Source organism: Thamnophis sirtalis, unplaced genomic scaffold (assembly GCF_051295495.1).
Source record: "Thamnophis sirtalis isolate CommonGarterSnake01/CBP01778 unplaced genomic scaffold, rThaSir2_p1.2 scaffold_7, whole genome shotgun sequence".
NCBI lineage: Eukaryota > Metazoa > Chordata > Lepidosauria > Squamata > Natricidae > Thamnophis > Thamnophis sirtalis.
Window position 1 is genome coordinate 53,549,498 of NW_028261387.1, and position 13,023 is coordinate 53,562,520.

Genomic DNA, 13,023 nt, shown 5'->3' on the forward strand with positions numbered 1-13,023 from the left:
TGAAGATAGCAAAAAAATGTCACTCAGTATTCATAGTTGTGGTCTTGGGAAGCTCTGAGATCGTCAAAAAAGGTGCAGAGTAACATCTGGCCCTGGGATATTAATCTGCCCACATCTGCTTAATGAGAAAGTTGATGTATTTAGAATGTTGATGCATTATTCAGTGCTTCTTGATTCTTTCATTTCAGAAAATCACACAGAGGTATTATTTATCACACAATGTATTGCTTTAGGAGTACAAAAATATTTTTATTAAAAGTTTTTGCTGTTTAAGAAATATTAGTTATTCATCTATTTACTTAAATCATTTATGTTAAATACTTTTGCAAGATGCAGTTCTGTTTTATTTTACAAAGAACAAATCTTACAAATCAGACTAGATTCACACAAGATATTCAGTCAAAATGCATTTTGATTAGTGTAGATAAGAATATTATGTAAACCAACCATGTAGTTTATAAAGTTTGATATATAAGTTAACATGGTGGATCAACTCAGTCCTGTGCACTTATTCAATAAATCATGCTTAGCCCAGCCTGAGATTGACACAGTGTTTTGAGTTTGAAGTATTCAGGATTTATTTAATCTAATTTACTTGATGAGAGAAGATAAAATCAACACATATCTGTATACTGAGAACTGACACATCTAAACAGCTCTTCTCCAGGGGATCTCAAGGAATTTGTGATTATAGATAAAAGCCATAATCTTGATTGTATTTCACGTTGGAAACAAAAAAAGAGATAGGAAACTTGATTTTGCTGCTCAAAAGAAGATAAGAAAAGGAATAGACTGTCATTCCTTTACTCTCTAAGCCTCTTAGGAGACAACTGGAGCCAACCCCACTCTGTTATTTCCCCGATCAAAGACAGAGTAGTACTGGCCAATAAAAACATCTCCCAGAATCCAGAGTGGATCAGTTGCAGATTCTATATCTAAACCTTGGAAGCCGCTGGTGCACAGGTTTATCCCATCACTATTGACCTAGGGGAAAGAGGATATATAGGTTTAAAAGCAATTAATATTGAATTACGACAAATCATATTCAGATTTGTATGCCAACATTTACACACACTCAAAGGCAGTTTTAAATGCAGGAATTTAAATGCTAGAAGTTGAAGTCCTTATATCTGGACGATGATTTTGTTGGGAAAGATTATTGTAGAACTACCAAGCACAACTAAGAACTGATGTAGAAGGAAGAAGGCAATGACTGGACATTGAGCCAATTGCTTTTTAGCATAAATTTAAAAAATTCTAATTGTGATTTGCACACACGAAGCAATTATGGCATTTCTAGCCTGGATGTGAAACATGTAATAACAGGTTTCTTAGTCTGTAAATTTAAAATAAAAATAATAGCAGCACTAATCCAATATTTTGAAAGTGCCATATTAAAGAAGAGTGTATTCATGCTGTACAAAGAGCTTGAAAGAAAATTTGGAACTTTTCTATTATATATATTGAATTTTATATGCCCAAGATGGAATGTCACACTGATTTCCATAATGGAAGAATGGATGGTAAAGGTGATGGAGTGGGCAGAGAAGGTAAAAGCAACTGTTTTAATTAAAGAAAAGAACTTATCAAGTTTTATTTCCATTTGGAAACCAGTTCTGGATTTTGTATTTGAAACTGGAAAAAAATTGAAACCCTATTTTTAGATTTTGACGATTAGAATTATTTTGTTGTTACAGAAATGGCTTGATATATATAGAAATGTATAGCAAAAAGTTGGGGCTGTAATTTTTTTTTTTTTTTTTGGCATGCTACTACACTGAAAAGTCAGAAGCCACTACCTTTTTCTTCCCTTGTTAATTTCTTTCTGCACTTTTCTATTTCTCTCTTTAACTTTCTCAATGTTTGTTTCCACTGGTACCTTCCATTTAGCCATTTTCTCGTATCTGAATATTACAGATCCTTCCTATTCATTTCCCTTTCTCCTTTCATGGGCTGATCTATAGCCCTGCATCTCAAAGAATTCAAATAGAAAAGAAGTAGAGTTTCTGCACTGCCATCTTCAAAGGATTCTTGTGTTGGTATGACAAGACAGGCTTGTAGTAGGCTGTCAAATCTATAATTTATGACATTAGCACTATCATTTAAAATAGCTCCCTACCATAACAAAGAAGTAAAGTCTGAAAGGTATATGTAAGCTTATACAGTATATAGATGCCTCCAAGTCAGTGTTATATTATGTTTTGGAATGAATATATTCTTTATTATCTTTTTATATATGACTTCTAATAGTGATTAAGATGCTGGCAAGAGGAAGTAGAATGCTTTATTGTGGTGGAAGGGATCATCTCCTTTCCCAAGTAGAAAATGTGTTGCAAAAAAAGAAGAGGAGAAAAAAGACCCCGGATTTGTCAATGCTAAATGTATAACTATTATAGATAAAGGATTAGAAATAATTGTTAAAATGAAGCTATTAGACTTCACAGCTAAATCACCTGATCTAATCTTTTGGATTAGCTTCAATTTATTGAGATGCCTGGAAAATTCAAAGACTGTGCATCTTTTTATATCATCGTTATTTATTTAATAAGGCTAGAATAGAGGTGGAGGCTTGGAGAACTGCTCCTTAAATGTTCTCTTACTCTGTAAATTGACGTATAAAGATCAAGTAAGCTTTTACTTATTTTTTGTTACACCTTAATTTATAGGTTAGCCACAAAATTAATAAAGATTTTGATGTAGTAAAAATGCGAATCCCCCCGCCCTTATGGACAAACAGTCATTATGGTAAATATTATTTTCCCCACTATACTTTTTAAACAGCAACAGAGCTTGCCAAACACATATGCCACAATTCCTTCTTTCCTTCCTTTCTCTCTCCCTCTGCCCTCCCTTCATTCCTTCCCAGTAAATGAAGGGAATTAGGGAAATCTGTCATTTCCTCAATTTTTAGTTTTATTATTTTTATTTATATCCCATTTTTATAAACAATTCAAGGGGGAAACATAGCCTATTTTCTTCCCAAGAACAACCCTATGAGTGAATTGGGTTGAGAGTGAGTGAGTGCGTGGTCCAAAGTAATCCAGCAAGTTTTCATGCCTGAAGTGAGACTAGAACCCATTGTCCCCCAATTTCTAGCTTGGTATCTTAACCACTACCCCAAGCTCGCTCTTTTTTATTGGTATCATTATTTTGTATTTATTATAATGGTGATTAAAAGGCATTAAATATCTAGCTAATTCTCATTAAGCAACCTTACTAACAGTGGTAAAATTTTAATTTTTTTTTACTACTGGTTCTCTGGGCGTGGCATGGCTAGGTGAGTGTGTGTTGGTGGGTGTGACAGGGGAAGGATACTGTAAAATTTCCATTTCCACCCTTCCTCCTGATCAACTGGGACTTGGGAGGCAGAGAATAGATGGGGGCAGGGGCAGTCAAAGGTGGTATTTGCCAGTTCTCTGAACTACTCAAAATTTTCGTTATCGGTTCTCCAGAACTCGTCAGAACCTGCTGAATACCACCTCTGCTTTCTATGTAGTGCAACCTCAAAAAGTCTACTTTGTCCTTTTTTAACTTGTCTTTTCTGAATCTCAGCAGTAAAAAAGCAACTGAGCATCTGAATAGGAAGCTCTTACTAACACATCAATGTTCTTTCCCCATGTCCCAATACAAAGTTACAGATAATAACCCATTCTTTCCCAAGAATGACACATGTTCTGCTATGCTGTACAGGAGGAAATGAGTGGCAGCACTTACCATGACAGTGTAAGCCTCTGGAGTAAGAGGATAAGCGTTTCCATTGATTGTGAAAGTGACAAGAGGCATCACATTGAGATTGTTGCATTCCACAGCATACTGTAAATAATTGGTATATCTTTGCAATAATGAACACCCAATATTTCAATTTAAAAAATAAACAACCCTAGCTAAGAAGATGGACAGTATCTATTTTGCACTCCAATCTTTTTCTTTTTAATTATGCTTCCCTCATAAGATATTACACACATATGTGAACTGATGTCTTCAAGTATGCTAAAACATTGAGCAAGGTTTCAACCCAAAAACAGATAAGATGCGATAAGAATTAGGTGTCCCTTTTTACCTTTACTTCTGTCTTGTTCAATCTATCTCCCATCAAATGCTGTTTTTTTTATTTAAGGAAATTGTTCTGAAGTTTGCCGTGTTTAATATGCAAACACACAATATATTAATACAGAGAGTAATTAAAGGCTGATAGCTTGAGGCGAGAGAAGGATCCAGGGCTAACTCCCCAAACCCCTTGCTCCATACACTGCCTGCCTCCCACACTTTTTTGCTCCACAGCTATAGCCCCATTTCTCACTCTCTGGGTAGCACCCACCAATTGCCTTAGAGGGTCTTCCTCTCAGAATATCTATGAGGCACCTAATGGGCTGCCAAGCCACGCTTAAAAGTTATACAATGTTGGGCAAAAAGACAGATGCTTCAGAAGCTAAATCAGGATAAGACTTGGCCTAAATCCACTGCTTCTCCTAAGCCATCTTTTTAAAGGATCTGCTTCACCTTTTGCAAAATGGCAGTGTAAATTTTCTTTAAAGTTCAAAGAACTAGAACATAATGAAATTGAAAGAAACAAAAAGAGAAAATGAAAGAATAAACTAGGTTCGTAAAGAGATAATTTTAGATTTAAATTTATCCTAGATTTAGCACAAGGATTAGGATTCTGTTACTGATTTCCAAGCTGGGACTTACCTCATCATCCATAGCTTGTGCCCCGATTAATTTTTGCATTTGCTTTATGTCTTTAGAAGGGCCTGTGATGAGAGATGTTCCTGTATCCACTATAGCCTGACATCCATCTGCACAGAATGCAATATTCCCACCAACCTGGATACTGAAGAGAAGATGGAAATAAATTTGAGGTTATTGGTGGTAATGCCTCTCCAAAATATTTATAGTGGTACCTCTTCTCCCAGCATGATTATAGGTTGACTTTGATCCTGACACTGGTTTTTTTAATATTTGTTTAATGTCTATCACTTCATTACTGATTCCTCTTTGCAAAGATCTATGCGGAGATATGTGGTGATGGATATTAGAATATTTTAAATGAACAATATTTCTGGTTGTACAATGTACGTCTCCTAAAATGGGGACAATAGTGAGCTTAGCTTAGAGTAATTAATACTCTTGCTTAGCTAAGAGTAATTAAAAACTGATTGCTTGGAATCAGTTCAAGCTTATTCCAAGAGCACACTTGGAATTTGGCATATCACAAAGTTGTTTTGTTTGCCTCTACCTGTGACTATAATGGTCCTGCAGGAATCTCCTTTTTTCTCTTGACATACGGATAGTCTAGAGTGACCTTATTCTGTTTGCAAAAATCACAACAAGATGCAGAAAATGCTATATTTAATATAGTAAATCTAGTACTAAATTATTATCTAATTGTCTGGAAATTTGCAGTCTTACTACTTTCATGAGCCTAGTTTAAAAGCAAATACTTCTTCATTCTCAATAACAAGAGTTATCTTGCACATTTGATATAGTTCAGGCATTCCATAGACACTGAAAGTTTAGAATTTATGGTTTCTGATTTCAAACTTTCCTAGGAATTTTGGTATCAAGGAAGCAAAGCTCAGTAAATAGGGGAAGTCTTGGTGTTTTAGATTCTGTAACTTTTTGGAATGAAGCAGGAATCCCTCCATAAAGACAGCAATTAAATTTGAAGACTTTCTGAAACCTCAGCATAACTTGGGATTTTACAAACTGTAGAAACTTCGACAACATTTAAAGCATTGTTACTTTGCTTTTCAATATAAAAAGATTTAGATGGAGGGATAGAATTATTTACAGCATTTCGAGAATTGGCAAATATTGTTGTAAAGACATCTGTTGCAGACAATGATGTAATTAATATATATAATCACCTAAATCACCTTCCTGGTTTTTAAAGTAGTGAAAACTGTCTAACTCAAAGGATAAATATATAGCACATCCAGCCAAATAGTTAAAAGATGATTGCAGCTCATTGTAACAGTAAAAGGCTGGAGATTTATGATGCAGATGTGGTGCTTCTGTAAAGATTGGCAAGTCTGAGTCCTAAATGTGCAATTACCCTGAATTCTAGCATTTATCAGAGATAGAAAAGTAGCTATTATCTCCGAGAATCCCCCCTTACTTCCAAATAAGATATGTACTTATCCAGTTGGATCTGCCAATATCCCTGCTTAGTGACTGGAATCCAGTTCAGATTTCCACTGAAATAGGCCTCATCATAGCCACCAAAAATCAGTTCCCCTCCAACAGAAGAATAAGGGTTTCTGAGGAGAGAAAGAAGAAATAATTGAATTGAGCATGAGCCTTTGCTTTGTGTTTTTTTCTATTACATAGTCATACTTTCAAAATTCTAAACCTGAAGAACATAATTGATGCCCCACATTTTCTAATGCTCCACATTTTCCACACTTCTCATGTCAGCCCCCTGGCTGTATCTGGATCATGCCCGTACATTGGGCACAACGATGAATGGAATATTGACTGAGTCTGAGAAAGTAAAGTACACAGATATAACCAATTATTCTTTCCAATACTAAATAAAAATAATGGAATCTGGTTCCAGAAGTAAGATGTTCACTAATTTATAGGGAAAGAGAAAAGCCTCCCTTTTCCTGCTACAGAAATGTTTTTTTAATAGCCAAAGGAAGCCATTGGTATTGGCTTTTAATGATTTCAAAAAAAGCAGGTGCTAGTCTGGATGGCAAACTTTTTACAGTATTGGGAGGAAGAGTCACCTTTTTATACATTACCTGTTCATGTAAACTGAGAATATTGGTAAATCCACCAGGTTTTGAGCCATCATATTATCAAATACAGGGGTCACACCATCCACAGCCAAGGATGGATAGGCCAGACCAAGTATCCCATCAAATTCTGAATCCAAAAAGGTGTTACCAGGTTCAGAGACACTTTCTGCAAACTGTTGATTTACTATGGTGAGTCCTTCAACCTAAAAAAATAGAAATCCCAGATATGAATTTTAATCTGTGGCAAGAAACTAGTCATACCATAGTAATGGGCCATGTAATTCTTTTATAAAAGAGAAAGCCTTCTGTCCTTCCTTCCTTCCCTCCCTTCATTCCTGAATTGGTGTTTCATCATGAAGATTTTGGGCAGCTAAAATGCTATTTTGAATAAACTGCACCACATCTGACCCAGCATATTATCATTCAAAGTCAGGTTGAATTTCATATCATCTATCTTAAAACTTGCAGAAAACAACACTCATGTTGAGAAATGCTTCTAAAAAAAGGAGGAACACACAAGGACTAAAGAGTCCATGATGGAATAGGGACAGGTTTCCCCTGCAGCTCCATGCATATCTTTAAAATCTGCACCAAGTCATTGGGGCAAAGCCCCTCTGGGGCTTGGAAGACCACAGGAGGAAAAAAAGGGAAAAGAAAGTACAGTTGCTCAAATACTCTAGAAGGTATATTTCATCAGTATTCTCCTAATAAATCATATGCACTCACATAGAAAATAAAAACAAAGCCTAATGATGATAATTTATTACATGGTTCCTTGGTGACATGCCACCAAAAATATCTTATGGTTCATTCTTGTAATGTGCTACTCATTTTCCCTGAAAGGACATTTGACACTGTAAAGAACTGTGCTTTGGAACTCAGTTGAAAATTCAGATACTGTAGCCTCTACAAGCTGGATAATGCCTTACTGTATCAGAGTATAATTGGTTAAATGAGAAAGCATCATATTCTTTTTAAGTGAATAGCATCTTTCACTTACAGTCACTTGATCCATTCCAATTATTCCTGTCAAGCTACCAGTGCCATAGTGAATGGAAAAAGAAGTACCCACTTCAGTGTAGGTGCTGGACTGTGATGGGTGAAATCTGGAGTGTTCAACTGTAATTAAAAAAAATAAAAGAAATCTCAATGCTCGTATCTGTGGCCTATGGATTTTTCAGTCCAGCCCTTTGCATATTTATTCAAGTACAATATATACAAGATTACCACCTTATGAATCCACACAGCTGTATACAGTTAACGGCCTCTATTGAAAATAAAGTCTTTAAAACAAAGCAATATGAATGTCCTGCTTGTAGCTTCAGTACAAGATGGTCATTTCGCACACAAGAGTTGCCAATGATCCAGTAATGAAAATATACTGATGACTGTTGACTATGCTAATCTAAGTTATACAAAAACTCCATATGCATATAGTCATATTTCACACGTATATTTTCTCAAAAATAAGTTGTAAATAGAGAATACTTACAAAAAAGTATGCAAGGGACATCTACCTTAAGTTGCCATTCATGCTGTTTTATCTTTTATGGTGAAGCTTCTGAATAAACATACTTAGTATTGTGCTACTACATTATTACAAGCCTTTATTTGCCCAATTACTTTACAGATAGGCCCTTCTGTCTTCATATCAAAACTGTAGGAGATGACCAGGCTGAGCCCAAGGGAGGATCAAAGGCATCATCAGTCATGAGTCCCTTCACGCCCACAAGAGACCTAAGTCCAGCCCACCATCAATTCCTTATCTACTGCCAAATTGCTTCAATCATTAGTGGTTCAGATTCTTGTAGCGAGCTTAAGCTTGCAATAAATCTTTATACACAACTGCCTGGATCTCCCTGGCACTTGACGAAAGCTCTTTTTTCTCCTGAATGAAATCTTATTTTAGCATTTATCACTGTAAATGGCAAGATTTGGCTTCTGTTTTGCAGACAAAATGTTAGGGATATTACAGCATACTACAAGTACAACAGAATGGCCATTGTATTAAAAATCTACTCAATAACTGAATTTCCACTGTTGAACATAGCAAATGTGCTATGCAATGATTGATGTGTGCAATTGTTTATCAATTTATCAATGACAATACATTGCTATACATTTGGACTTATTGGCAGCATGAACAACATTTACTGATCTGAATAATGTTAGTTCTATAAGCATCGGTACCTCTAACATAACAAATGTTAACAGTTTCCATAGTGTTAACACAGCGTTCAGCATAATTTAAAATAATTTTCATAAGGTTTCTGCCATGTGTAAATCAATGTTTGGCATCTAAGAAACCCAACAAGCCTCTCTATAAGTTTTATTAATGTTTATCCCTTTAAATGGAGCAAACATCAAGGTGATGTATTTAAAGCCATGCCTTCCTTTCCACTTGACCAATACTCACCACAAGCCTTGCTGACACAATAAATAGATGGTACCCAGAGGTTGGAAGAACCAGTGTCAAAGAGTATAGTAAAATTCTGTGGAGGGTTTCCAATGGAGATCTGTCCAAAGTATTCCACCTGCCAAAAACAGGAAAACGAAGAAGTGTTTCTACTCCATATATTAGGTTGGAGAAGCACATAAAGCTGGAAACCTTCTCCAAAACCTGAGGGGAATTTTGTCAAATGCAGTCTTGTCCAATCATGCCTAGATGTTTGCATAAATGAATCAAGAGCTTAAATAGGATTTTAATTCTAGCTTTTTGGGAGGGGCCTTGCTCATAATCCAATTTTACACCTTCATTTTTTAATTTTCACCCCTAGTATTTTAATTGCAACATTTTCTTGATAAAAACATGTGTTTATTTTCCCAGGTAAAGTGTCTTCTGTTTTCCTATCAGTTTGCTCCTGGATGTAATCTTGTTTGAGGAACAAGACTATTATATAAATCTGAAATATGGAAGAAGAAGAAAAAAAGAGTGGTTTATTAGAAAGAAAAAAGTTGGCTCATTCTTCGGCCTTTCCACCATAAGCATGCAGCAGAAAGGGAGAATTCAGATATGTGTACAATTAAAAAAAAAGTTTTCTGTTGTAGATATAAACACTCTGCAGGCATTCAAACACATCTGAAAAGGTGAGAAGTAATAGGGCATGAATTTGCAAGCAAGCCTGGTCCTACCCTTCCACATTGTTCATACCTGCTGTTTTTCAGAACTTTGCATGTTAAGACTTGCAGGGAGGGTAATTATGTCAGACCAATTCAACTTATTTACAAATTTTCCCATCATCACAGCAACCAATTTAGTTAGGCTAAAGTACATTGAGCTTGGTTATAATTCTCCAGTAGATTTTGAGGCAGACTCTGCAAGTTTTTTTTGACACATTTAATACTTAGGGTGGATGTCTGTGCTTGTATTACACCCTAATTTTCTTTTAAACCCACTTTCAGAGTTGACTAACATAAAAGAATATCAGGAGGTGATGGAGTATGACATAGGTGGCAGTTTATTTCTTGTTTGTAGAAGTGCTAAATTGCCAGTTTGCACTTATATTCAACTTTTATGTTTGCAAATGTAGCCAAATATTTCACAGTCCTCTTCAGCTTCCAGTGAAAACTTTGATACTACTGAAACATCTGATGAGTAAAGGAGAAAGATCGGGCAATATATTTTCTTTTTCTCTTGGCAGAGAGTTGTATACATCCATGGCCTTGGCTCTGGACTTTAGCACAGTTACAAAGCAATGCAATGCATTGGAGCACATAAATATAGAGACAGAGCCCATGTTTACAACTCTTTAAGGTAATTATATTTTTTCTCCAGATCATAATGTCTCATACCAATAAAACATAGAAATGATGAATTTTTATAATGCATATGTATAAACTAAATTGAGTTCGTTGAACAATTCCTTCCTCGATGGCCTCATGATATATAATAAACTCCTGGATTTCTATAAACTGTGTTCAGAGATGGTATTCAGCCAGTTCTGACAAGTTCTGGAGAATCAGTAGTGGAAATTTGGAGTAGTTTGGAGAACTGGCTAATAGGCTGGCTCTGTTCCCGCTGCTTCCCAGCTTCCCAGATGATCTTCTTTTGTTGCCCTGAACAGGGGAATAGAGCTGGAAAGCAGGTTGGTAGGGTGGAGAGGGAATGGGGATTTTGCTATATCCTTCCCCTACCACGCCCACAAAACCAAGCCCACCAAGCCATACCAGGTCCACCAAGCCACACCCACAGAACCAGTAAAAAAAATTTTGGAGCCCACCACTGTGTGAGTACAGGGTGAGAGTTTAATAAAATTAAATTTTGTCATTGAAAAAACTGGTGACATTTGTCTTCTTTGTAGCTAACACATCCCCCCCCCAACCCAGTCTCATTCATGCTTTGGCTTTAACTTACATCAAAATAGTTAAAGAGAGGTTCATTGGTTTCTTTAAATACTGAGCAGTCTTGGGTGTACTGTATCATGTCTATCTTATATTTCTTCCAAAACTGAGTCAATTGACCACGTTCCCTCAATATTTGCCGCAAAGATCGGTGTCTTTTCAGGGTAACTCTGGAGAGGAGAGAAGGAGCTATATGCTTAATACTGATTAACAGAAATAAGAAAATCTGGAAAGCATTTTATTCTAGTACAGGCAGTATGGGAATTCCACTAAGTTTAGGATTGTAATGGGTTATTCATAACCTGAAAACTTTGCCTATGCTTCACATGAAAGTAATTATGTATCAAATTCAATACTTGAAAACAAATCTCTCTTTTGCATAATTCTGAAATAAATCCAATCTATCACCGTAGCAAATAGAACTCCTGTGATTTATCTTTCATCTGGCAATCAGTGTTATCCATTAGGGGACTCCCACTTGCAATATTTGATTATTTGCAACTCGATGATTCTTCACCCTTAATATATTTATGAACAGTAGTTTTGGGGATACAGGAATTTGGAACAGAAAGTACAGTACATCAGGATGGATTTATAATATTTTGAAGAGAGTAAAATAATACCCATAGTTCAGAGGTGGGTTGCTCCCGGTTCGGCCCAGATCAGGCGAACTGGTAGTAGAAGTGGTTGGAAGCTCCGCATACCCATTCGGACAAGCACACGAGTGCACCCGAACCAGTAGTAAAAAAATTGGCAACCCACCACTGTCATAGTTGTTTTGGGGGCCCTCCCGTTCCAACAATTAATTTGTTCACATTTATCTAAATGCATTACAGATTATTCACAAAACATTACTGATGTGTTTATGCTCTAATACTGAAACTGTGCTGTACGGATATTGCAGGAAAATAAAAGACGTTTCAAGGGACTGCTATGCCCACTGCAGCTTTGTAATTGTAATTTCTAATGGTCAATAGGAAACATTGGGGCAGGGGGCAGCGGGAGTAAGCAGAAGAAAAAGAAATGTGCTTACCTTTGCAATCCACTGGTCATCCAAATGTAAAATGTTAAAAAGATCAACCAATTCATTCTGGCAGTGAAGGACTTCTGCTCTCCTTGACTTGAAGGAACTGAATGAAAGTTTTGTCCTTAATCAGCCCAGTCACTGAGATAAAATCCCAGGAGAAAATGTACAATGTGAAAGCCACACCACTTAATGTCAATATGGCACTTTTAGAAAAGAAATTAGTCATTGCACATGTTCCCCTTTCCAGTGATCAGAGATTAAAAAGTTCTTTAATGGTGAAGCAGGAAGTGATTGGAGGAATTGATTGGAGGTGATCACAAAGTAGAATGTGTTTTCTATAGGACTTACTTTAGAACTTCCTTTATCTTTATGGGTCTGAATATAACCCTTTTATTCTGAAGCCCATTCAAAAGTATATCGACAGAGAGAAGTATGCAGTTCATGCTCAAAGGACCCAGATCTTAGCTAAAGAGTCTTGATGATGAATATTAAGTTATTTCCACACATAATAATACTTTCATACTATGAATACTCTCTCTCTGTCTCTCTCTCTCTCTCTCCCACTCCCCTCCTCCCGAGTGTGTTCGTTCAAATCAATTTTTGACTCGGACTGAGAACAAGTGACTGGTCCAAAGTCCCCCACTGGCTTTGTGCATAAGATAGAAATAGAACTCACAATCTCCTGGTTTCTAGCCTGATGACTTAACCACTACAAGAAACTGATTCTCCCATTAATATAATTAACGTGAACATTTCTGTTCCTGAAGTATTACTCTTTCCAGATGTTGGCAACCCATATAGTGTGGCCATATATCCTATTGGCAACAACATTCAGATTTTATATGTCTTCAGTTACCTCATCTGCACTTGCAGCTTTATTATGTTTAAACATTTTCACAGCATTTAGTTCTT

At 36.3% G+C, this 13,023-nt stretch overlaps 1 protein-coding gene across 1 annotated transcript; it reads right to left on the reverse strand.

Moving 5' to 3' along the window:
* Positions 1-228: 228 nt before the first annotated feature.
* On the reverse strand, positions 229-12,217 carry CTSE (cathepsin E). Its single transcript, XM_014054159.2, has 9 exons — positions 12,118-12,217; positions 11,098-11,254; positions 9,160-9,277; positions 7,744-7,862; positions 6,747-6,946; positions 6,138-6,260; positions 4,690-4,831; positions 3,715-3,813; positions 229-984 (listed from the first exon to the last, which is right to left on the reverse strand). Exons 1-9 carry the CDS (start codon positions 12,171-12,173, stop codon positions 820-822), a joined length of 1,179 nt encoding a protein of 392 aa, XP_013909634.2. The 5' UTR covers positions 12,174-12,217; the 3' UTR covers positions 229-819.
* Positions 12,218-13,023: the final 806 nt, after the last annotated feature.

What these genes read in the sequence shown, in the direction of transcription:
- CTSE (XM_014054159.2), bottom strand. Translation starts at nt 12,173, where the DNA reads ATGAATTGGTTGATCTTTTTAACATTTTACATTTGGATGACCAGTGGA. An exon ending in CTCTCTTTAACTATTTTGAT is followed by an intron (nt 9,278 to 11,097) that starts GTAAGTTAAAGC and finishes TGTTTTTGGCAG; the next exon opens with GTGGAATACTTTGGACAGAT. An exon ending in CAGAGGCTTACACTGTCATG is followed by an intron (nt 985 to 3,714) that starts GTAAGTGCTGCC and finishes TCTTTCCCCTAG; the next exon opens with GTCAATAGTGATGGGATAAA.